At 37.6% G+C, this 22,700-nt stretch overlaps 1 protein-coding gene across 6 annotated transcripts in view; it reads left to right on the top strand.

Moving 5' to 3' along the window:
* LOC112158281 (protein EFR3 homolog B) overlaps positions 1–22,623 on the top strand; it is a 23,404-nt gene extending 781 nt beyond the window's left edge. For 2 of the 6 annotated variants that reach the window (XM_024291552.2, XM_024291553.2), the window contains exons 2-24: positions 37–178; positions 8,162–8,238; positions 9,424–9,551; positions 9,809–9,959; positions 13,724–13,845; positions 14,032–14,181; positions 16,402–16,536; positions 17,961–18,039; positions 18,116–18,251; positions 18,329–18,490; positions 18,568–18,679; positions 18,762–18,813; positions 18,889–19,061; positions 19,143–19,218; positions 20,682–20,843; positions 20,917–21,048; positions 21,127–21,194; positions 21,276–21,403; positions 21,495–21,586; positions 21,666–21,714; positions 22,057–22,163; positions 22,241–22,290; positions 22,386–22,623. In XM_024291552.2, coding sequence (XP_024147320.1) covers positions 172–178; positions 8,162–8,238; positions 9,424–9,551; positions 9,809–9,959; positions 13,724–13,845; positions 14,032–14,181; positions 16,402–16,536; positions 17,961–18,039; positions 18,116–18,251; positions 18,329–18,490; positions 18,568–18,679; positions 18,762–18,813; positions 18,889–19,061; positions 19,143–19,218; positions 20,682–20,843; positions 20,917–21,048; positions 21,127–21,194; positions 21,276–21,403; positions 21,495–21,586; positions 21,666–21,714; positions 22,057–22,163; positions 22,241–22,290; positions 22,386–22,491 — 2,454 coding nt within the window. In that variant the 5' untranslated portion in view covers positions 37–171 and the 3' untranslated portion in view covers positions 22,492–22,623. Of the gene's footprint in view, positions 1–36; positions 179–2,846; positions 3,038–3,098; positions 3,343–3,389; positions 3,576–8,161; positions 8,239–9,423; positions 9,552–9,808; positions 9,960–13,723; positions 13,846–14,031; positions 14,182–16,401; positions 16,537–17,960; positions 18,040–18,115; positions 18,252–18,328; positions 18,491–18,567; positions 18,680–18,761; positions 18,814–18,888; positions 19,062–19,142; positions 19,219–20,681; positions 20,844–20,916; positions 21,049–21,126; positions 21,195–21,275; positions 21,404–21,494; positions 21,587–21,665; positions 21,715–22,056; positions 22,164–22,240; positions 22,291–22,385 lie in introns of those variants that run through there. The other 4 variants (XM_024291555.2, XM_024291550.2, XM_024291556.2 and 1 more) reach the window with 4 other exon arrangements.
* Positions 22,624–22,700: the final 77 nt, after the last annotated feature.

The raw sequence follows: 22,700 nt of genomic DNA, 5'->3' as shown, positions 1-22,700 counted from the left end.
ATACTTTTTTGAATAACTTGCGAATGCTAACTTTAGCAGGCCAAAGAGAAGCCAGCGGCTTTCCTGATTCTCCAAGCCCCGGTGGAGGCTCCCTCCAACCTTGAAGCGCATCCGTTCGCCTAGTCCATTTAAACCCGGAATCGCAGCGCCCCCTTGTGGCTCCCATCAATCATGACAGGTGAGAAACACCAAACGACACTGATATGAGATAGATCCACACATAAAAAGTGGATTAAATTGCCTAAAATATATGTTGTACAAACTAAAAAAAAGTTTTTAAATTTGTCTTGTTTGTGTCTGATGTCTAAGCCATGTCGTGTGAAGTGTAGACTTACGCAGAAATCTGAAATATTACATTCTTGCAGCAAGCTGGCATCCCCGGCTTTGTTCCCTGATGTTTCAAACCCACTCACAGAGGAACAGCCTCACAGTGCCCTTCTTTCTTAGCATTTCTCCACCCTCTTTCGATGTTTGTTGGATAGTAAGGCCCATTGTTTCAGAGATGTTTATTAATGAGCGAGATGCACATTGAATGCAACACTGCTGTTGAAGGGCTTATCGTTAATCTCTTAGTTAATGCGGGCAATGTACCTATGCTGTAAGATAAATTATCAAGAAGCCTTGGGACAGGGACGTGGACATTTTAGCTCCAGGAGTGATTGTGTTGGATTTATGAGGATTTTGTGAAACTTTATGCAAAAGTTGGGATGTGGTAGTAAACGTGTTTGTAAAATTTCAGCTGCAGAGATTGGATTTGTAGTTTTTGACCAAAAGTTTTGGCCTTGGATTAGAATGCTACCGTGTTTATGAAAGGAATATTGTGTGATTTTTGTCGTGTGCGTTGGTTGCCCGCTATGCCCTTGCCCGCATCTGATGTTCCAGCCACTCAGAGGCTGGCACTTGACTGCCGCACCCTTCTTGACCATCATGTTGGCAAGGGTAAGTGACAAAACTGGCTCCAATTTGTCTTGAAACTTACATTTTTTTAATAAAAGTTTTCTATATTTACTTTCCTTGCAAAAGAGGATATAATGTTCAGTTTTCTGAATTATATTACTGGATTTTGTTGTGCTTTTTAAAAAAGAAATTAACCCCATGAAGCTCACTACATCAAAGAGTTGTCAGATAAAAATATGTTTTTTCTGGAATTAAGATATGTTTCTTTTGAAACCTTTGATTAAATCTACAAAAAATAATTACATATTTTTTGTTACAAATCATATTGGGTAATTTTGTAAGTTTATTAATGTCAGTTTAAGATGCAAAAAAAATATTGACATGACTGATTATGAAAAAAAGCACCTGTTTCATGGAGGCAGTCACTTTGAAATGAGCAGGAAAAGCACTTTTACTGCCCCTAGTGGATTGATGGTGAACTACAAGGCAGAGAAAAAGACTAAGTTAATGAGTTTTTAAGGAAAGTTTGCATCATGTTAATGAGATAGGGTTCTAAGAAATAAGTATATCAAATATGATAAAAATTTACATAAAGTTGAAGACAAATAAATAAATATTTTTGTGGCATTTTTTTTGATGATGGAGGACACGAATAAAGAAAATTAAGCTCAATTTTTTTTTTTTTTTTTTTTTAGTATTTCTTTATTCAAATTGTTGTGAATCAGGAGTAGATGATTAAAACTTGCAGACAAATAGATCCATGAACATCTTTGTCTTGTCTGAGTCGGCATTCGGCTTAAAATTAAGACTGAATTATGACTGAATAGCAACAATGTTGCTCGCCATTTTTGTTGCACTTTTGGATTTTTGTTGGGGGTGGGAGGGGCTGCAAGATCGTCGGAGAGCATATTAGCAGAGAGCTTTCAGGAATAGGGAAGGGAAGGGGGGCGGGGTTTGCCGACAGTCTCGCCTACAACTCAGAAACAAACTACTGCCGCTCTGCAGAAACTTTGTCCTTGAAAATGACAACTTGTTTTTGATTTTTTGCAAAAAAATGGCACAAATTTAATTAAGGGATGCTTTTAAAATAACTCAAAAGATGACTGGAGTGGGACTTTAAATTATGTAGCTTTACAAGTCAATAGTTTGGGGGTTTTTAGAGCAAAGAGGGGAGGTATTCTGTGCCAAAACCTTTAAAAAAAAGCCAACAATGCTGCACAATGCTTCTTGGAATTAAGTGCACCAATGGCATCATTCATGAATTTAATCAGAGATGCATTAAAATATCAGCAAAATATTATGTAGGGAGATAGTTAGGAAGAAATGTATTATCAGCTAAAATGAAAATGTAGCTTTCACCACTAAAAATGTCAGTTTTTAAAATAAATTATTCTTTTTTCCGCATAAACTAAAGCAATCTCAATAAGTGTTTTAGTCAGCCGTACATTGACGGCCGCTGCATCCTCGCCGTGCTTTGGGTTAATGTGGATTTAAACATGAACTGAGTCGAGGTTTCTGCTCGAGTAGAGAATTTGTTTGGCGCAGGTGGGAAGATTTGTCATCGCACAACACACTCCACCGCCTGGGCTGTTCTGTTTATGCACTGTCTGGAAAAAGAAAGAGATGAAGCTTGGAACAGACTCATTTCTATTATGTAAATCTTCTCAAATATTTTATGGGTAAATCATTTGGAGATTGAATAAAAAATGGACATAAATCATGACTTGGAATGAATCGCAATTTACTACTTTTTGCTTCCTTTTTTTTGCATTCTTCAAGTTAATTGAATAGTATTAAATGGATTACACTGAAGAGAGTGCAAACTTGTGTCCCACTCATTGTAGCTGCATATACATATGGAAGGGACTGTGGTTACATAAACAAGATAAGATGGAAAATCTGAATGATGGGAAGAGTAATAATGAAAGGAGGGGGGGTTGACACTTGAGGAGGAGGAAGGGAGCGGGGATATTTTGCGCCAGAGGGATGTCTGTCCTTGATGCATTTATTTTTTGCACTGTGACTTCAGCTTTTTTTCATATTTTCTCCCTCCGTGATGTATTTTATGTAAAAGAGAACAGTGGATGTGCTTGGCGTGACTCAGAAGGAGCACTGTTGCAGAAGAATGGGAAAACCCAAGGTCATTGCAGCATGCTTTTTCTCTGGTGTTGTCAGTCAGCCCCATTTTGTGTGCAAGCGTGTGAGTCTGCATGGCAGAGAGAGAGCGTGTGTGTATTTCATAGCGTCAAGGCAGCCTCTGCACCAATCATGGAGCACGCTTCATATGCTTTTTAGCTGCTAGAACACGTGCAGGCATTTCTTTTTTTTTTCCCAGAGTGAGAGGTGTGCATTTCTAGTGCCTTTCAGCACAGCAGTGTGTCTGAATGAGAAGCTGAAGCAGCATTTAGCCAAGCGTCTGTAGTGAGACATCACGATCAATGTACGGTAAGGAATCCGATCCTTTTTACCTCTTGTGTCACGTTTGACGGCGTCAGCGTGTGAACTCAGTTGAGCCAGTTTTCCTGCATTCTTTAAACCAGTTTCTTTTGCTTCTTCCTTGTAACAGATTTCAGTTTGATCGTCTCACAGAGAAGGAGTTTATTTATTTTAATGCTTGTGGATATACTCTAACCTACAAAATAAAGGACACCCGGACTCAAAGATGTTTATTTTTTTCGGTAAAACCTTGAATTTGTTTGAAATCTTGTACTCTTTGAAAGTATTTCATTCATTTACTTTCAATATCCAGGTTTTAGTAAACATTCTTGGCGTGAGAGTATTCCTGATGGACGGTTACTGTGGTCGCACTATTACTGGAGTTGTTGACATTCATTGACCAGCCGAGATGAAAAAAAAAAAAAAAAAATTGGCATTTTAATTATGATAATATTGAAACTTGAGCACCTGGGCTTTCTAGCTCATAAATTATGAACACTTGAAGCTCCTACTTGAGAATTAAAACAGAATATAAATGACATTTCGATGTCCTGCTTGACTCTGATTTATGGTGTGTTAAAATAACTTTGTGTCATGAGAATTTGTTAGCTGCTTGGTCTGATTTTTCTCTTTTTCAGCCGCGTTCACGGCCGCCCACACTGGATTGTGTGCTTTAAACGTACATAGATTTACTGCCAGGGAAGACCTCTTTATGTGTCTCTACATATGTGTGAGAGCGTCGTTATGCATCAGACTTCTCTCTCTTCATCTAGCCTCAACAAACTTATTAATTATTTGCTTTTTTAATCAATTTTTCTGAATTGAAGGATTTCTGGAAGCTTAAAAATAGCCCCCCCTTACATAATGATAACCCCCAAAGGGTGACAGGCTTGTTACAATCCCGAGAAGTGACTTGGATGTGTTAGACAAGAACTGACACCAGACATCTCTGACTGTTTTCTGCTAAACGAGGCCACTCATTATTCTGCATGGCACAAATTTAATGGATACGTTTGGATGGGTGAACTTTTTTCATTCATTTAGTGATGCAAAAACATGTTTTCACTCGTCTTCATCAGTCATTCACTCGGTGGAAGCGCTAAGCCCTCCTGGGGGAAATGGAAAGTGTAATCTGTTAATGCCCCAGCCCCATTGTTTTGAGGATAAAAGCAGATTTGTGATTGGCTGGCTTCTTGGTGTGATCAGTGTTGGGGTGGGTGGAAACCCCCCCCTATCACATATTAAATTCTAAGTAAAGAACCATGCAGATAATGCCCACCTTCTCCTGTTGAATTCGTCTCTTGGTGACTCATTTCTGCAAATGAGGGTTTATAAATGCGAGGTTGTGTTTGGAAGTGTGGGGTAGCTGGCTGTCTATCTGCTTAATGTGTTGGTCATCACATCGTGCGGAGTGGGTGGATGTCATGAGACCCCCGCTTGGTTCTCCTTCCACCACTGTCATGCAAATCTTTGTCCACCCACCGCCAAGCAACCTATCATTATGGAAAACACAAACGGATGCCCCCGTTTTTTTTTTTGTTTTTTTTTTTTTGACGCAATCTAAACAAAGCTGATTGGATTTTCTCTGCCACTGAGTCAGATTAAATATTATTTTGAGCGGTGGTAATGCAGATCCTTTTTTTCCTGTAATTACAGGTGGACTGAAAGTAAAATTATGTAACTGTTGTTAGTAGTGACAGCTTTTATTCCCCTCATCTTAACTTGCATTCAGGTTGTTTGTATTGTTTTTTTTTTTAAACTAAGTACTGCAAAATCTCTGGTTGCTTTTATGTTGCTTCCATTTTTAACAAGAATCATTTAATTGCGATTTAAGAAACAAAAGTAAATGTTAGAGCAACAAAAATGTGTCTTCTTTAGCAAGAGTTTGCCTCATTCTGTGTGACTTCTCTGCCTCTCATTTCCACCTTTACGTCTACCTTTTCTTCATTTTTATAAATTCTTTACCCTCTGAGCCAAAGCTGCAAGAATGAGGTAGATCCAGGAGCACCAATGGCAGGGGTTTCAAACTCATTTGAGCCAAAATCCAAAACACACCTTCTGTCACGGGCAGAACAGGATAAACATTTATTGAACACTCTAAAAATAAATTTTTTAAACTTTAAAACCATCACTTTTTGACATATTTATACACAGCACGACCTGCGATAATGCTAGTGTGAATGCTGTAAGCTGATTTTGGCCACTGAAGATGCTGAAATTAATGGCTAAAAATGCTGAAGCTGATACCTAAAAAAACTCAAGCCGATAGCCAGCTAAAATATTAGCTAAATGACAAATTAGCCCAAAAAACATTAAAAAAAACTAAGGTTAGCCAAAACAGCTAGCATGTAGCTGAAAAAATAGCTAAACTTCAAAATGGCCCTAAAAAACTTATTGAAAAGCCGAAATTAGCGAAAGTAGCTAGTATGTAGCTAAAATATTAGCTAAGCGCAAAAAGAGCCTAAAAAACTTTAAAAAAGCCCTAAATTAGCCAAAACAGCTAGCATGTAGTTGAAATATTAGCTACACTCCAAAATAGCCAAAAAAAAAACTGGAAGAAAGCCTAAATTAGCCAAAACAGTTAGCATGCAGCTGAAATATTTGCTAAACTCCAAAATAGCCTAAAAAACCTTAAATAAGCTAGCAGAATGCCAACTTTTTTTTTACATAATTATGAATAATTAAGAGCCAGGAATATTATTCCAGAATAAATCAACTTAAACCTTAAATTACTTAATATTTTTCTCTCCATAAAAAAAAATATTTTAATTATACAAGTTAGAAATGAGCGCAAGATCACATCGGACTATTAATAACAATAAAGAAAAATGATCTGGAGGGCCGGATATAATTACCCGGGGGCCGGATCCGGCCCCTGGGCCTTGACTTTGACACATGTGATCCTTGGATTCTGAAGGTTAATTAAACTTAAGCAGAAGTTCTTCCTCTGACTTCATGTCTCCTCACTGGGGGATGATAGAACTTTTGGTACAGATGCTCATACAGTAATTAAAAGATTCAGGGCCCCCACTACACTTGATGATGCCCTCCTTCCAGGCCTGTTGCTGTCTGTCACCCTGTGATAACTGGTAATTTAGTTAATGTTGGATCAGTGTGCTGTAATCAAGAGGTTTAGCGTCACATCGCTGAACAAAAGGGCTTGTTGGTGACGGTTTGTGGGGTAAATCGAAAAGATTGCAGGTTGTTTTGCTTTTGCATGAAAAACAATACAGTTCTGCTCCATATCTGCTGTATTTGGCTGTTAAAATATGCTTGATTTAATGTTGGAGCTCACAGCAAATTAGGAGATTTATTGTGGGGTTTTGGATGTTTTTCCTTACAACAAAACTTTATTTTCCCAGCATTCCCAATGACTCATCACAGCTGATTAGCTTCAACCAATCAGAATCTACCTCTCTTAAGCTAAGAATGCCAATTTATTTGTTTTTATGTTGTGTATCTTCATTAAATGGAAAATAATGTTAGTATGTCTTGTGCTGTTCATGTATTTGAGAACGTTTCAGTGTCTATCTTTCATATAATGGATTACCATTGAATGTTTTTCTTTTACTAATCCTAAAGTCACACTATTGTAACACAAAATAAAGAGATATATATAATATAGCTGGTGATCAAAAGTTTGCGTACTTTTATCTGTAATTTTGTCTTTTTTATATTTTTGTTGGTATTGAGACAAATTTGAGACAAATTCTGCCTGAAAAAGAAACCAAGTGTTGTGTGAAGTAGGGCTGCCACAATTAGTCAACTAATCGACTATTTATGACGACTAATTTAATAGTCGATTAATCGTTACTTTATATTATATGGAGTCAGAATTTAAAGTTAAAAGTTATAATGGCATTATGCTAGCTTTTTGGACTATTTTGGCATTTATTAACGTTTTTTGGCAATTTTGGAGTTTAGCTAATATTTCAACTACACGCTAGCTGTTTTGGCTAATTTGGGATTTTTTTCAGTTTTTAGGTTACGTTGGAGTTCAGCTAATGTTTCAGCTACATGCTAGCTATTTTGGCTAATTTAGGCTTTTTTAGGCTATTTTGGAGTTTAGCCAATATTTCAGCTACATGCTAGCTATTTGGGCTAATTTAGGATTTTTAGGCTAACTTGGAGTTTAGCTAATATTTCAGCTACATGCTAGCTGTTTGGGCTAATTTAGGATTTTTAGGCTAACTCGGAGTTTAGCTAATATTTCAGCTACATGCTAACTGTTTGGGCTAATTTAGGATTTTTAGGCTAACTTGGAGTTAAGCTAATATTTCAGCCACATGCTAGCTGTTTTGGCTAATTTAGGCTTTTTTTTTGTTTTTTAGGCTATTTTGGAGTTTAGTTAATATTTCAGCTGCATGATAGCTTTTTAGGGTAACAGGCTTTTTTCAGTTTTTAATTTTAATTTGGCATTTAGCTAATTTTAGCTGGCTGTTAGCTTTAGTGTTTTCAGCTATTTAGCTTCAACGATTTCAGCTATCAACTTCAGTGTTTTTAGCTATCTGCACTAGCATCTTCAGCAGCCAAATTCAGCTTACAGCATTCACACTAACATTATCACAGGTAATGCTACATATTGAGTTGTTAGTTAGTTTAAAGCTAAAGATGGTTAAGATGTCTGCTTTACACATGACCCAATTAGTCGACTAATCAGAAAAATAATCGGTATTCAAAACATTTAGGGAAAATAAGATAATTGTTGCTTTTGATTATATTTAAGGAGAATTAAATCAAGTTTACTTTTCCTTCTGCTACACATGTCCTATATTTATCTCTACTGTTGACGTGTGTTTAGCTAATACCATCTGTTTGTGTGTCTTAGGGGTTTGTGGATGCTGCGGGGCCCTCAGACCTCGATACAAAAGGCTGGTGGACAATATCTTCCCAGAAGATCCAGAGGTGAGAAGATTGTGGTTCTTGTTGTTTCCTAGGTGACCTTCTTCTTCTTTTTCTGGTACTTTTCCACAGCCTTCTGGATGCTCACATTAACACATTTCCAGTATTCTGAGGAAATCCAACTAAAATATGCATCCTATTTTTTCTGTCTATCAAGCATTTATTAATTTAAAAAAAAACGTACATAATGGTCATTTCTGATTGTGGAGACATGTTTGTGTCTAAATACTTGTTTTGTTGCTTTTATTTTTAAAGGTATTCTTATCTTCCAATATTTTATATTTTATTTAATAGACCCACTCTGTATTTTCTACATTGCTAAAAACAATATTTTTCAGGTGATTTTTTTTTTTGTCTGCTCCAGATTTTTAACGATTTTAATAATTAAAAAAAAAAAAACGCAGAAATGAAATATTGAGCCTAACTTTCTTAATATGTATTCTCCACAACGAAAACACAATTTTCATTCTCTTTAAAGCTACTTGCATCATGATTAATGATAGATTCTGTTTATCAGTTGTGGAGAATCCCAAAGAACTTTGCTGATAACCCGAAAAACGCTCAGATTTGGAAGCCAGCTAATGATACAAACGAGGCTGCTTTGAAAGTGTTCGCATCAGCAAAACATTCTGTACCAGTCAGCTGAGTACAAATGAATGCATTGCTGTGTGGCTGGATGTCCCAGCTCTGCTTTTGTTTTTATTTAGTTCATCGTTATAGTTTTCTGGAGTTTATGATATAGTACACCAGCTGTGGTTGTGTCTTACAGTAGTTTATAAATAAAGTTTCTCAAATTGAGGCAGAAATACTTATTGAAGAACTATCCAATTGAAAACACTTCTTTTGTTGTTTTTTAGTTTGTAATATTTGTTATAATTATGTATTTAAATGGAGTTCTTTCAGCGAACGATTGGATGTTTTTAGTGCTCTGCAGACCCAAGTGAGGTTCAGTGAATTGGGTCAAGGGGAAAGCAGGAGGGAAAACGACAACCCAGTTTTATATTTCCAGCAAAAGGATTTTGATTTGTTTCATGCAGAAATGACTGAACTAGTTTAGAAAATTCCAATTATATTTACTGTAATGTGAGGGAATCTCTTCAATAAAAAGTTTCTCACATCTGACACTTAAAAAAAAAAAAAAAAGGTATTTTTTAACATATTTCTCAAACTTTTTCCTCTCTTTTCCAGGATGGGTTAGTAAAGTCCAACATGGAGAAGCTGACGTTTTACGCCTTGTCAGCTCCAGAGAAGCTGGACCGCATCGGCGCCTATCTCTCCGAGAGACTGTCGAGAGACGTGGCTCGCCACAGATACGGGTAAATTGCCGTGTATTAACTTTGCAATTTAATTCCCCGAACCTTAGCTTTCTTCAGTCAGACACGCAAGGTTGGTCTGCGACTTGATTGGGTCACCAGTCTCCTCAGTCGGAAAAAATAAAACCCTTCCCAGATTACAGCCCAGCTGAAGTATGTTCTGCATGAGCGGGTTTACCACGTCCTCATTTCTTCTGGATACAGATTAATTTTTTCCCGCGAGATTAAAAGCTTCATTTTTTTTTTTCCTTCCGGTTTAGATATGTGTGCATCGCCATGGAGGCTCTGGACCAGCTGCTGATGGCCTGCCACTGCCAGAGCATCAACCTGTTTGTGGAGAGCTTTCTAAAGATGGTGCGCAAGCTGCTGGAGTCTGACAAACCCAGCCTGCAGATCTTAGGAACCAACTCGGTGAGTCCTCAGAATGTGTATTTGGAGTAGAGGTGCCACGATTAGTCGACTGATCGACATTTAAAATAGTCGACGACAAATTTCATAGTTGATAATTCGTTTCTTTATATTATTCTGAGATATTGGCATTTATTAAGGTTTTTTTAGGCTAATTTGGAGTTAAGTTAATTTTAAAGCTACATGCTAGCTATTTTGGCTAATTTAGGCTTTTCTTTTTCAGTTTCTTTTGGCTATTTTTATGTAAAGCACTTTGAATTGTCTCTCTACATAAAATGTGCAATACAAATAAACTTGCCTTGCCTTGCCTATTTTGGAGTTTAGCAAACATGTTAGTTTCTTTGGCTAACTTTGGCTTTTTAAAACAATTTTTAGGCGTTTTAGAGTTTAGCTAATATTTCAGCTGCATGCTAGTTTTTAGCTTTTTTGCTAACTTTCATTTTTTCAGGTTTTTAGGCTATTTTTGGGGATTAGCTAATACTTTAGCTGCATGCTAGCTGTTTTGGCTAACTTACGCTTTTTTCAGTTTTTTTAGGCTCATTTCGCATTTAATTAATATTTTAGCAGATCAGTGATTTCAGCTATCAACTTTAGTGTTTTTAGCTATCAATTTCAGCATCTTCAGCTATCAGCAGTAGCATCTTCAGCGGCAAAATTCAGCTTCATCATTCACACTAGCATTATCACAAGTAATGCTATATGTTTAAAATCTTTGTTAGTTTAAAGCTAATGATGGTTAAGATGTTGGCTTTACCTCTAGTTTGCACACGACCCGGTTAGTGAACTAACCCGAAAAAATAATCTGTGATTAGTTGACTATTTATCGTTTTTGGCAGCACTATTTGTGAGTCTAATAAAAATGCTTCCTTATTTTCAAATATGCATTTAAGATCAGCTGTTAGAAGTGTTTTCATAGAAAGATTAAATAGTAATTTTCTTCTTAAAACATATATTAAAAAGCAATACATGTTTCTATTTTTTTCTTCTGTAAACCCACAAGATGCCCTGATTTATCACCATAAATATCACCCAAGCTGCCTCTCACTAATGTGTCTCGGAGTCTAAAGCCTTCCTGTTGCATAAAAATGCTTTCCACAGAACTGGCTTTAGTGCTATTATCTAATCAGAAGACAGGAAGCGTTATGTATCTCATGTCAGAGCGCAAAAAAAAAAGAATCTTGAGAGGAGTCGTAGCGTCTCACAAAGACGGGAGCTTAATAGCAGATTGGTGGACGTCGGCTGATGTGGGAAGCAGCTATTGTCTCTGTGAGACGGGTCAGCCGAGGACGAGTAAAGGAAATCTGATTAGCTGCAGACCTATGAAGATGAAGCTTTGCAGTCACAGACGGCAGCTTCATCCTGACCCACTTTGAGTTTCTCCTGCACCTAAAAAGTTTGTCTAAAAGTAATTAATGTTTTAGTAAAAGTAGGTGGCATATTGGCAAAAATTTTGTCTAAAACAGACAAAACCGTCAAATTATATCAAAAAATTTTAAAATATGATATATTGGACTGCAAAATAATCCCATTAATAGTATAAAGTAACTAACTTATAAAAGTTGCAGGAATATTTGTGAACCCCAACCTGTGCTTCAAAAATTGTTTTGATGGTTATTACTAAAAAAAAAAAAAAAAAAAGCCTAAATGTATTTTATTTTATATAAATTATGAACTAAATTATCTATTAAAGATCCACTCTGATGAAAATTGTGTTTCTGGTGTTTTGAGGCAAACGCAGTTTAAAAAAAGACCATATTTGTGAAGTAGAAAATACGCTGGCTCACTGTTCATAGCTCTTAGTAAAAGGATGGGAAGGGGGTCGGTGTTGCTTTGCACCAATAGTTTTTCCCACAGCTCTGATTTCTAATGGACTACTGCAGAAAAGATGTCAGGTTTTGGCACAAACGGCTCTGAAAATAGCTCCAAAGATGATCGGAGTGCGTCCTTAAATACTGATCCTTTTGTGAAAGGAGAAACAGATTCTTTCCTCCAATTTGGAGTTTCTACTTTTAGCCACAATTCCTCAAAGCTTGTATTTACTAAAGCAGCATTAATGGAAGTAATGTGAGATGACTTCCAGGCAGAGGTGAATCGCTGCTGCAGCTTTACGGATCTCTCAGAAGCTCACTTCAATTTAATTAGCTGGCAGGATAAAGTCAAGCAAAGGGAGTTTAATTAAAAAAAAAAATTGGTAACACACTGAGGGGGAAAAAGCGACTTTAATTCACTAAATTAACTGCGTTCTTTTAGGTTTTGGTGCTCTCCAGTCTTTGCTTCAACTCTCCGTCTCGTTAAATCTTAAGGATGTAATGATTGCTTTGGGTAGCGTCATTAACCGGACGTGATCCTGAAGAGATCTGCTTCATAACTTATTAAGTGGAGACGGGTTTGAAGCCAAATGTCAGACATTAGCAGGCGCGGTGGGAGAGCCAGACCCCCCTCGTTTGTTTTTAATGCCTAATGAAATGTTTTGGAGCCACAGTGTAACTTGAACTTTACAGACGATGACATGTTTGAAGGAAATTAATTTAAAATTCATGTGTGAAGTGCACCGTAAATGTTTACCTCATAATATGCAATACAGTGAAAATAAGAAACCTCAGTTAAAGAAATGTGTTTCTATACAGCACATGTGTCAAAGTTATTTAAGGTTTAAGTTAATTTATTCTGGAAAAATATTCCTGCCTTTTATTATTCATAATTATGTTAAAAGGTTACGGTTTTAAAGTTAAAAAAATTGGCATTATACTAGCTTTTTGGACTATTTTGGCATTTACTAATATTTTTTTGGCTGTTTTAAGTTTAGCTAATATTTCAGCTACATGCTAGCTGTTTTAGCTATTTTAGGCTTTTTAAAAAAAATGTTTTGGCTGTTTTGGAGTTAGGCTAATATTTACACGCTAGCTGTTTTGGCTAATTTACGCTTTTTTTTATTTGTAGGCTATTTTAAAGTCTAGCTATTTTTCAGCTACATGTTAAATGTTTTGGCTAACCTACTTTTTTTGTTTTGCTTTTTAGGCTAATTTAGCATTTTGCTAATGTTTTATCAGCTTCAGCGTTTTCAGTTATCAGCTTCAGTGTTTTTAGCTATCAATTTCAGCATCTTCAGCTATCAGCACTAGCATTTTCAGCGGGCAAATTCAGCTTACAGCATTCATACTAGTATTATCACAAATAATGCTATATATCTAGTACATAATTATGTTAAAAAGTTACAGTTTTAAATTTTACATTTAAAGTGTTTAGTAAATGTTTATCTTGTTCTACCTGTTTTTGGATTTTGGCCCCTTCTGCGATTGAGTTTGACACCCTACTTTACAGGGTATTAGGTTATGAAATAATATTAAACAACAAATTATTAGTAATAGTCCTTAAATAGAAACAATAGGAAGTGTTTTGTTTATATTTTATAGCTATTTCTTGTGTTTAAACTAAGTAATCCACATGTTTTTTATTGTTTTGAGAGAGGGCAAAAAAGTGTACTAATGTCTTTATTCATTAAATAAAAGCAGCAGGAATTATTAGGTTTCTTCTTTCTGATTCCCTTTTTATGGTCACCGAAAAAGTTATTAATTGAAATAAAAATAAAAAAATTTAAAATAAATGTCTCTAAATTTGTCAATCTTTTAGCCTTGTGTGGTTTGTACCTATCTGAGACAAAATCTGCCAAAAAATGATCCTTGGGGGACTTATACACATAATTTTAATATGTTTTCTAAATGTGCTGTACTGACGATTAAAGGGTTCAAATTTTCTGCTCGTTTCAGTTTGTAAAGTTTGCAAATATCGAGGAGGACACGCCCTCGTACCACCGCAGTTACGACTTCTTTGTGTCGCGCTTCAGTGAGATGTGCCATTCAAGCTACGAAGACCCTGATATCCGCACCAAGTGAGTCTACTTTTATACACAACTGCTATTTATTTAGTCTTTGTAGATTATTTTAAGAAGATTTTCTTTTTTTAACTCGGCGTTCGTTTAGCTGAAAATAGACATGCACAAATATAACTCTTGTAATAAAACATAATCAAAGTCCTAGTTTGTTTTCATCATCAAAGAAACACTTCTTCCCGTCAGCATCCGCATGGCCGGCATCAGGGGTCTGCAAGGTGTGGTGAGGAAGACGGTGAACGATGAGCTGCAGGCCAACATCTGGGATCCTCAGCACATGGACAAGATCGTCCCCTCTCTGCTGTTCAACCTGCAGAGTGAAGAAGGAACCGAGAGGTGAGCGATTCTTGTGTCTACAATGTTTCTAAAAAAAAATTAAAAAAAAAATGCTGGTATGAAGAAGTGAGAGAAAGATATGGTTTTCAAACCTGTTTGACAACTCCTGAATCAATAAGTCCCACAATTGTTTCCTTTATCAAATGTAGCTTATCTTCTGTGTCTGCACAACAAAGACGTCACGATATTTTTAATAATGGAGAATCTGTCGACCATAAGCTGATGTGAACTGACAGAGAGTTTTATTTTTGTTTCAACCGCCACAGGAAAAAAAATCTGCTTTTAAGTCTTTGTGACGTGTAAACAAAACAAAAAAAAACTAAAGCTGTAGTCATAACTGGCCTTACGGGTGGTTATGGGCAAATTTGTACGGGGTGCATACAAAATGTATGGCTCAGTGTATAACGAACACTTAAACGACATGTAAGGTGAGATGCAGGTTGTCATACAGATTTAACTTTTTTACCAACTTCGGAAATTTGGCATCACTTGTACGTCATTATCCTTCCAAATACTTCATGAAAGGCTTACCACATACGCTTCTGACTTATATCACTTTTTTTTCCTTTATTGTCAGTTTCCAAACATACATTAACAAATTAAACATCAATGTTAGGAGGATATACCTGATAAACCATAAAAAACAGTAATATATTATCTCACAAATCTTACTCCAGGTGTTTTCTTTTACGGCTCTATTCCGATATATGAAACCGTTTGTGTGTTATAACTCCAGTCGCACACAAACTGCAATTATTAATTTCTCCTCCACAATCAGTTTTCACACGGTTGGCACTTTTGCAGATTAAAAAGGACGTCAATGACGATTCAAGGACTTGGATTTGGTAAAGTTTGACTTGTATAACTCTCAATACATGTTCACTGACCACATGTTTTGTACGTAGAGTCCAAAAATTGACTTAAAAACCTGCGTAGGGACGTGTGAACGCAAGTTCTCCTCTTTGTTCTCAGCAGTCTTATACTACTGGGTTTTGTTATTTTAGTTTGGATCTTGGAAGTCTTAGTTTGCAGGCTTTGTTTATTTGTTTTCTTTGGGTAGTTTTGGTTTGGAGCTGCTGACTAGATCTAGAGGTCAGATTGTAACATTTTATGTTTGCCATTTACATAAATTCAAAAATAGACCATAGATTGATGATCCGGCAATACGATACTATCATTTAGCATCTACATGAAAACAAAACCATAAGTGAAATTTTCTTTTTATATCTAGAAATAAATGAGGGGTTAAGATGCGGCCGCTCCTCTCGTCGACCTTCCACGGACTAGAACGACCTTAAAGTCTGCAGCACTCGTGTGGGTCAAACCTGGCAGATTCGAACACTTCGTATGTCACGTTTTGGAACTGTGAGGATCAAACTGTAACGAGACTTTTACATTCACTGTCCCGTTGCCTATTTGTTAGTGACGTCAGAGAGGGACGGCGGGGGGCAATAACGTGAAGAGAAATGGTGCAGTAGGCGGAGAATACGAGCTCACACACAGAGAGAGAAATCAGCAAAGTAGTCTCTGTTGGCAGCTCCTTACGTGCTGAAATCCACTTTGACGTCACAACCGAGATCAAAGAGGTGTGGAGACGAGGGGGGGGCTGTAACACGGACAGATTGGATGGAGGAAAGATAACAAAAAACCCCAGAAAGATGTTGGAGTGAGACAGTAACGCATCCCTCTCAGCATCCCGTCTCTGTTTGTGTTCCGCCCATGCTGGGCGTCCTCATTTCCTCCATCGTCACCCTCAGTACAGAAGGTAATGACCTCCAGGTGATGCATTTCTCACCACTTTAAGCTCCAACGACGTATTCTACTCATTTTAGAATCACTTTTACTCAAGCATTCATGAAAAAGTAAACATTTGGGACAAATTGAAAGAATGTTTTGAAGGGCAGCTCCCAGGATTTCTCCTCCAGCAGCAAACAAGATGAAAGAGTGAGGATGTTAATAAATAATGTAGTAATTGTGGACTACCAGAGGCGAGTCATGGCTGAGCTGCAGCAATGATGTTTTTAACTATGCATACACGAGGATCCAGTCGCAGACGTGTCCCAGCGGTCAAAACAAAGCCTTGTTTTTCCAAGAAAGCCCGTCATTTGTGGAAATATTGCCCTCCTGACTCTTCTATCTCTCTCTCCTGTTTGCCCTTTTCTCTCCTCTACTTCTTTCGCTTCTTCCTCACCTGCATCGCCCACCCCCCCTCCACACCAGCCGCTCTCCCTCTCCGCTGCAGGCATCAGAGAAGGAGAAGGAAAGCCCGGTGGAGCTGACGGAGCGCTGCTTCAGGGAGCTGCTGGGAAGAGCCGCCTTCGGCAACATCAAGAGCGCCGTCACGCCGGTCCTGATGTGAGCCAACCTTCCATAGTTGTTTGTTTTTGTCTAGAAGGCTGCATCTCACCGCTCCGATGCAGTATTTTTATCTTCACGGGGCGCGACAAGGGCGACGCAAGGTTGTGTGTTTTCTGATGGGAGATTTTAGATCACTGTTGTGATGTTCAACGTTTCCTGCTTTTAATCTGCCATCCTGGGCTTTAGTTAATCCCGTGTTTTAGTTTGTATTTGCACCTTGCTGTCACAGAAATACAGATAATCTCCGTCTCTCTGGTGAAATCTTGCTTTAGCTCAGGGATGTCAAACTCAATCGCACAAGGGGCCAAAATACAAAACACAACTTAGGTCGTGAGCTGAAAAGGATAAACATTTATTGAACACTGTAAAACTACATTTTAAAACTGTAACTTTTTAACATAATTATGAACTAGATACATAGAATTACCTGCAATAATGCTAGTGTGAATGCTGTAGGCTGAATTTGGCCGCTAAACATGCTGAAATTGATAGCTGAAAACGCTGTAGTTGATAGCTGAAATCACTGAAGCTGATAAACAGCTAAAATATTAGCTAAATGCCAAAACAGCCTAAAAAAGTAACAAAGAAAATAATAAAAATATGTTAGCCAACACAGCTAGCATGTAGCTGAAAAAATTGCTAAACTTTAAATAGCCTAAAAAAACTTTTTACTTTTTAAAAAGCCTAAAAAGCCAAAACAGCTAGCATGGAGCTGAAATATTAGCCAAACTCCTAAACAGTCTAAAAAATAGTCCAAAAAGTTTGAAGAATGCCAATTTTTTAACTTCAAAACTGTAACTTTTTAACATAATTCTGAATAATAAAAAGGCAGGAATATTATCCAAGAATAAATTAACTTAAACCATAAATAACTTTCAGTATTTTACTCTCCATAAAAATATATTTTGTCAAAATCATGCAAGTTAGAAATAAGCGCAAGATAACATTGCGCCATTTATAACAATAAAATAAAACAATCTGGAGGGCCGGATCCGGCCCCCGGGCCTTGACTTTGACATTTGTGCTTCAGCTGATCCAGGAATTGTTTACCAAAGTGGACGGTCTGCCTTTATAAGCAGTTAAATCCTGCTTTTTTTGTTGGAACATTTTACTGTTTTTGTAGCTAACCCACTAAATACAATGTTTTTTTAGATTCGTTAACATTTTATTCATTATTTTTGACTTTTTTTAATGCTATTTTCTTTTTATTTCTACTTTTATGTTTAATTTATTTCCTATTGTTATTTTCATACATTTTCATGTTATTTTTCTAAAACTAATCATTTATTTACAGTGTCATATAATTCTACAGCACCATCAGAGTCTGCTTTGATCTTTTCTAAAGATTTTTCTTCCTCCTCTCCATCTTTCCTGACGTTTTTCTAATGATCTCCTTTGTCTTCTCTCCTCTGTACCTTCAGGCACTTGGATAACCACTCTCTATGGGAGGGGAAGAGCTTCGCAGTGCGTTGCTTCAAAATCATCATGTACTCCATCCAGGTGAGAGATCTCCTCCTCTTCTTCTTTCTTTTCATTTTTTTTCACTTTCACTTATTTGTGACATTTTCTGCTTCAGTCGCAGCACTCTCACCTGGTAATCCAGCAGCTCCTCGGCCACCTGGACGCAAACAGCAAGAACTCCGCCACCGTTCGGGCTGGAATAGTCGAGGTTCTGCTGGAGGCAGCTGCCATTGCTGCCAGCGGCTCTGTAGGTCAGTGACACGACCATCAGTGTAGGGTACCAATGAGCTCAGATATAATAAAATGTTTGTCCTCAATGTGTTTGCAGGTCCAACAGTGTTGGAGGTTTTCAACACTTTGCTGAAGCAGCTCCGCCTGAGTGTGGATTACGAGTTGACGGGATCGTACGACGGCAGCACAAACATCGGGACTAAGATCATCAAAGCTCACGAGGAGAGGCAGCTGCAGGAAGCTGTCATCCGTACCATCGGTGAACATTTCAACGTCTTCTGATTCTCTCATTTCTGCTTTTTCTGATGTTCATCTCTTTCTTTTTTTTTCTTTCAGGCTCTTTTGCCAACACCTTACCCACCTACCAGAGATCAGAAGTGATGCTTTTCATAATGGGGAAGATTCCTGTCCCTGGAGTTTCTCTAACTCTACCCTCCTCAGACTCGGGGTACACCTGTCTCCACGTTTATCGGCACTTTTCGGAAAACATTTTAAGGATTTATTTGAATTCTATTCTGTTTTACGTGCAGACCTGAGGTCACAAGAATGATTCAGATCATGCTGCTGAAGTCTTTAGTTCAGGTAAGTGTTACTGTAATTCCTAATTTTGAGATTTTCATTTGAATGATCCAACAAAAGAGTCTGATAATCCGTCAGGTGACAGCCGGGTTCCAGACCACAAACATGCTCACGGCGCTGCCCAGCTCCTTCCTGGAGCCGCTGCTGTCCTTCTCCCTGACAGAAGACCCCGAGATCCGACTGCTGGTGCTGGAAATCCTCCTCAGCCTAATCGACAGGCACGAGAACAGACCCAAGTTCTCCAAAATCAGGTGTGCGTCCGTGATGTCAGTCGACGATCACAGAGAGGCTCCAGCTTGTGTTGACTTTTTTTTTTTTTTTTTTGCACGCAGCATCGTCTCCGACATCTCTGTGCTCAAGCTGAAAGTGGACAAGTGCTCCAGACAGGACAACTTATTTATGAAAAAGGTCTGATTTTTTTTTTTATATAGATGTTTTTCTATATAATGCTTATCTACAGTATAATCCTAATTGTGTGAATGTTTCAGCAAAACTCGTTCAGGACATTTCTGCTTGTATTTTTTTTACATTTTTAAATGTTAAGCAAAAAATGCCTCATAAGAAATAAATGACAAAGTCTTCAAATTTCAAAATTTTAGGTAGATTCGCAACAAGCCTCTAAATAAATTCATGGGCTATGTTTTCATCTTTTATAATAACTTTCAAAAGAGTTCGAGCTTAGCTAATATTTTAGCAACATGCTAACGTTTTTGACTAATTTAGTTTACTGAGGAATTTTAGGCTGCTTTGGAGGTAAGCTAGTACTTAAGCAATGCTCTAACTTATTTGGCTAATTTGGCATCTACTGAGTTTTTTAATGCTAATTTGAGTTTAGCTAATATTTTAGCAACATGCTAATGCTTCTGGTTAATTTTGTATCTACTGAGGTTTTATAGGCTAATTATTTTACTAATTTATTTTACTAAGAATTTTTAAGCTATTTTGGAGTTTAGCTAGTATTTTAGCAATGTTTTGGCTAATTTGGCATCTACTTAGGCTTTTTATTCTAATTCAGAGCTTAGCTAAAATTTTAGCTACATGCTAACGTTTTTGACTAATTTAGTTTACTGAGGAATTTTAGGCTACTTAGTACTTAAGCAATGTTCTAACTTATTTGGCTAATTTGCCATCTAATGAGTTTTTTTTTTAATGCTAATTTCAGTTTAGCTAATATTTTAGCAAAATGCTAACGTTTCTGGTTAATTTTGTATCTAATGAGGTTTTATAGGCTAATTTAGAGTTTAGCTTCTATTTTAGCAACATGCTAACGTTTTTGACTAATTTAGTTTACTGAGAATTTTTAGGCTATTTTGGAGTTTAGCTAATATTTTAGCAATGTTTTGGCTAATTTGGCATTCACTTGGGTTTTTTATTCCAATTCGGAGCTTAGCTAATATTTTAGCCACATGCTAACGTTTTTGGCTAATTTGTTTTCTTCTGAAGTTTTATAGGCTAATTTAAAGCTTAGCTTCTATTTTGGCAACATGCTGAGTTTATTGAGAAATTTCAGGTTATTTTGGAGTTTAGCTAGTATTTAAGCAACGAGCTAGCTTTTTTGGCTAGCTCCTACTTAAGCAACACTAAATATGTTTTGCACATTTGGCTTGTATTTTTAAGCAATTTTACTACAATTTTTTTTACGTCAACTTTAGCACTCTTTCCTAGTTCTTTAACTAAATTTCCAGGTTTTTTTTTAGCAAATTTAACATTTTGCAAATAGCTTTTGCATTTTCAGCAAATTCCACAATTACAGTAATTTTCATCACTATTTTCAGCAAAAAGCTTCAGCATCTTCAGCGACTAGCAAAAAACATTCACACTAGCATTATCGCTGGTGATGCAGCTTTTCTAGTTGTCTGTTTGTGTTCCAGCATGGACAGCAGCTGTACCGACACATCTACCTGAACTGTAAGGAGGAGAGCAGCGCTAAGGAGCACTACGAGACCCTCTTTGCACTTTTAGGCCTTCTCAGCGTGGAGCTGGCCAACGAGGAAGTGGTGGTGGACCTCATCCGCTTGGCCCTGGCGTTGCAGGTACAGTTTAGTTCCCCTTCAAGTTGTGTTTTTCTCTGGTGGGAACCCTCATCACCCCTGTGTGTCTGTGCAGGATCTGGCTCTGTCTACCGATGAAGCTCTGCCCACTTATAACCGCTGCGCCGTCCATGCCCTCGCTGCTGCCTACCTCAATCTCATCTGCCAGCTCACCACAGTTCCAGCCTTCTGCCAGCACATACATGAGGTGTCCTCCTGTAGTTTTCTTCTATATCTGTTGACCAAAAGCCTCTTCTAAACTCCTCATCCTCTCTGTGTCCTTCAGGTAATTGAGGTTAGACGAAAAGAAAAACCCCACCTTCTGCCGGAAGATGTCTTCGTTCAGAAACCCAAGTATGGATTTTGCAGTTAATGCTGCTTTTCTCCCAAAATATGACTAAAAATATTAATAGTATTCTCTTTTTTTAAATCTAGGCTGCCTTCTTCTCTGGATAAGGTGGATGGGGATGTCTTATTCCTCCAGTCAAAGATTACCGAAGTCCTTGGAGGAAGTGGTTATAATACAGAGAGGCTGGCAACACCTTATGTCCCCCAGTACACAGGTGAGGAGCCCCTAATGTCTGGCTCAATAAAATAAAGAAACACCCACTTTTTCTTCACTTTCACCCTTCAAATAAATGCGATTTCCTCCAGATGAGGACCGGCTTTCGAAGAGGAAGAGCATCGGAGAGACCATCTCGATCCAGATGGATGTAGAGTCTCGAAACAGTCCAGAGAAAAAGGAGGTAAAGTCTCTAAAAGTTTAAAAAAATGAAGATTTAAATTGACATTACTTGATTTATTTCTGATTGTTTCCCTCTGTAGAGGACACCAGCTGAAGAGATCACATTTGAAACACTGAAAAATGCCATCGGTACGTCCACATTTATTCTTTTTCAGTTGTTTAACCCTTTAATACCAGAGCTCCAGTGTTTATATTCTTTTATTTACTGCAACGGTCAACACAATCAATGTCATTCTAGTAGATTCTGAAGGAGAAAAGCGGCTCACGCCGCTTTTCTCCTTCAGAATCTACTAGAATGACATTGATCGTCTTAATGGTTAAAAAGTTACAGTATTTTAAAGATTTTGTTTTTAAGTCTGAAGGGTTAAGCTGTTTATTTATTGAATTATCTAGATGCTAGTTATTTAAAAAAAAAAAATGGAAATTGCTCCCATTCTGTCAAATGAAAACTGGTTTCCTGTCGCCCCCTAGTGGACAGTGTCGGTATGGAAGAGCAGGAAAGAGAGCGGAGACGACAAGTCGTCGAGAAGTTCCAAAAAGCACCTTTTGAGGAAATAGCTGCCCACTGTGGTGCCAGGGTACATCAAAATACATGTTTTAATCCACGTTTATTTATAGATTCAGATCACTTCTAACATCTCTTTTGTCGTTTTAGGCCACAATGCTGCAGAGCAAACTGAATCAGATCTTTGAGATCACAATCAGGTAAAGTCACAACGGCTGTTATGTCGACTCACACAATGAATCACACATCATTGACTCACGGTGATGCAGCTGCTTTGTTTCTCTCCTCCATCCAGGCCTCCTCCCAGCCCTTCTGGAACCATATCGTCAGGTTATGGCCAAACCCAGAGTCGATCTGTTCCCATTTATGAGATGAAGTTTCCTGACCTTTGCGTGTACTGAGCCACAAACTCTGCGGCGGCGTGACAAAACGGATTAACCTTTGAGTGCAGGGAAGGGGATCCGTGGAACCGATCTTCACTGTAAAGTCCTCTTGACTGTGGAATCTAACGTTAAATACATTTTTGGGGAAAATCTGCAGAAAAAGAGACCTCTTTTAATAGATAAGGAACTAATCTGTCATTCATTTATAATTAGAGGTTTCTTAAACT

The sequence above is a fragment of the Oryzias melastigma genome, linkage group LG24, assembly GCF_002922805.2.
Source record: "Oryzias melastigma strain HK-1 linkage group LG24, ASM292280v2, whole genome shotgun sequence".
In the NCBI taxonomy this organism is placed as follows: domain Eukaryota; kingdom Metazoa; phylum Chordata; class Actinopteri; order Beloniformes; family Adrianichthyidae; genus Oryzias; species Oryzias melastigma.
The sequence above is the reverse complement of the archived record's forward strand: the minus strand, read 5'-3'. Positions and strand labels throughout refer to the sequence as shown.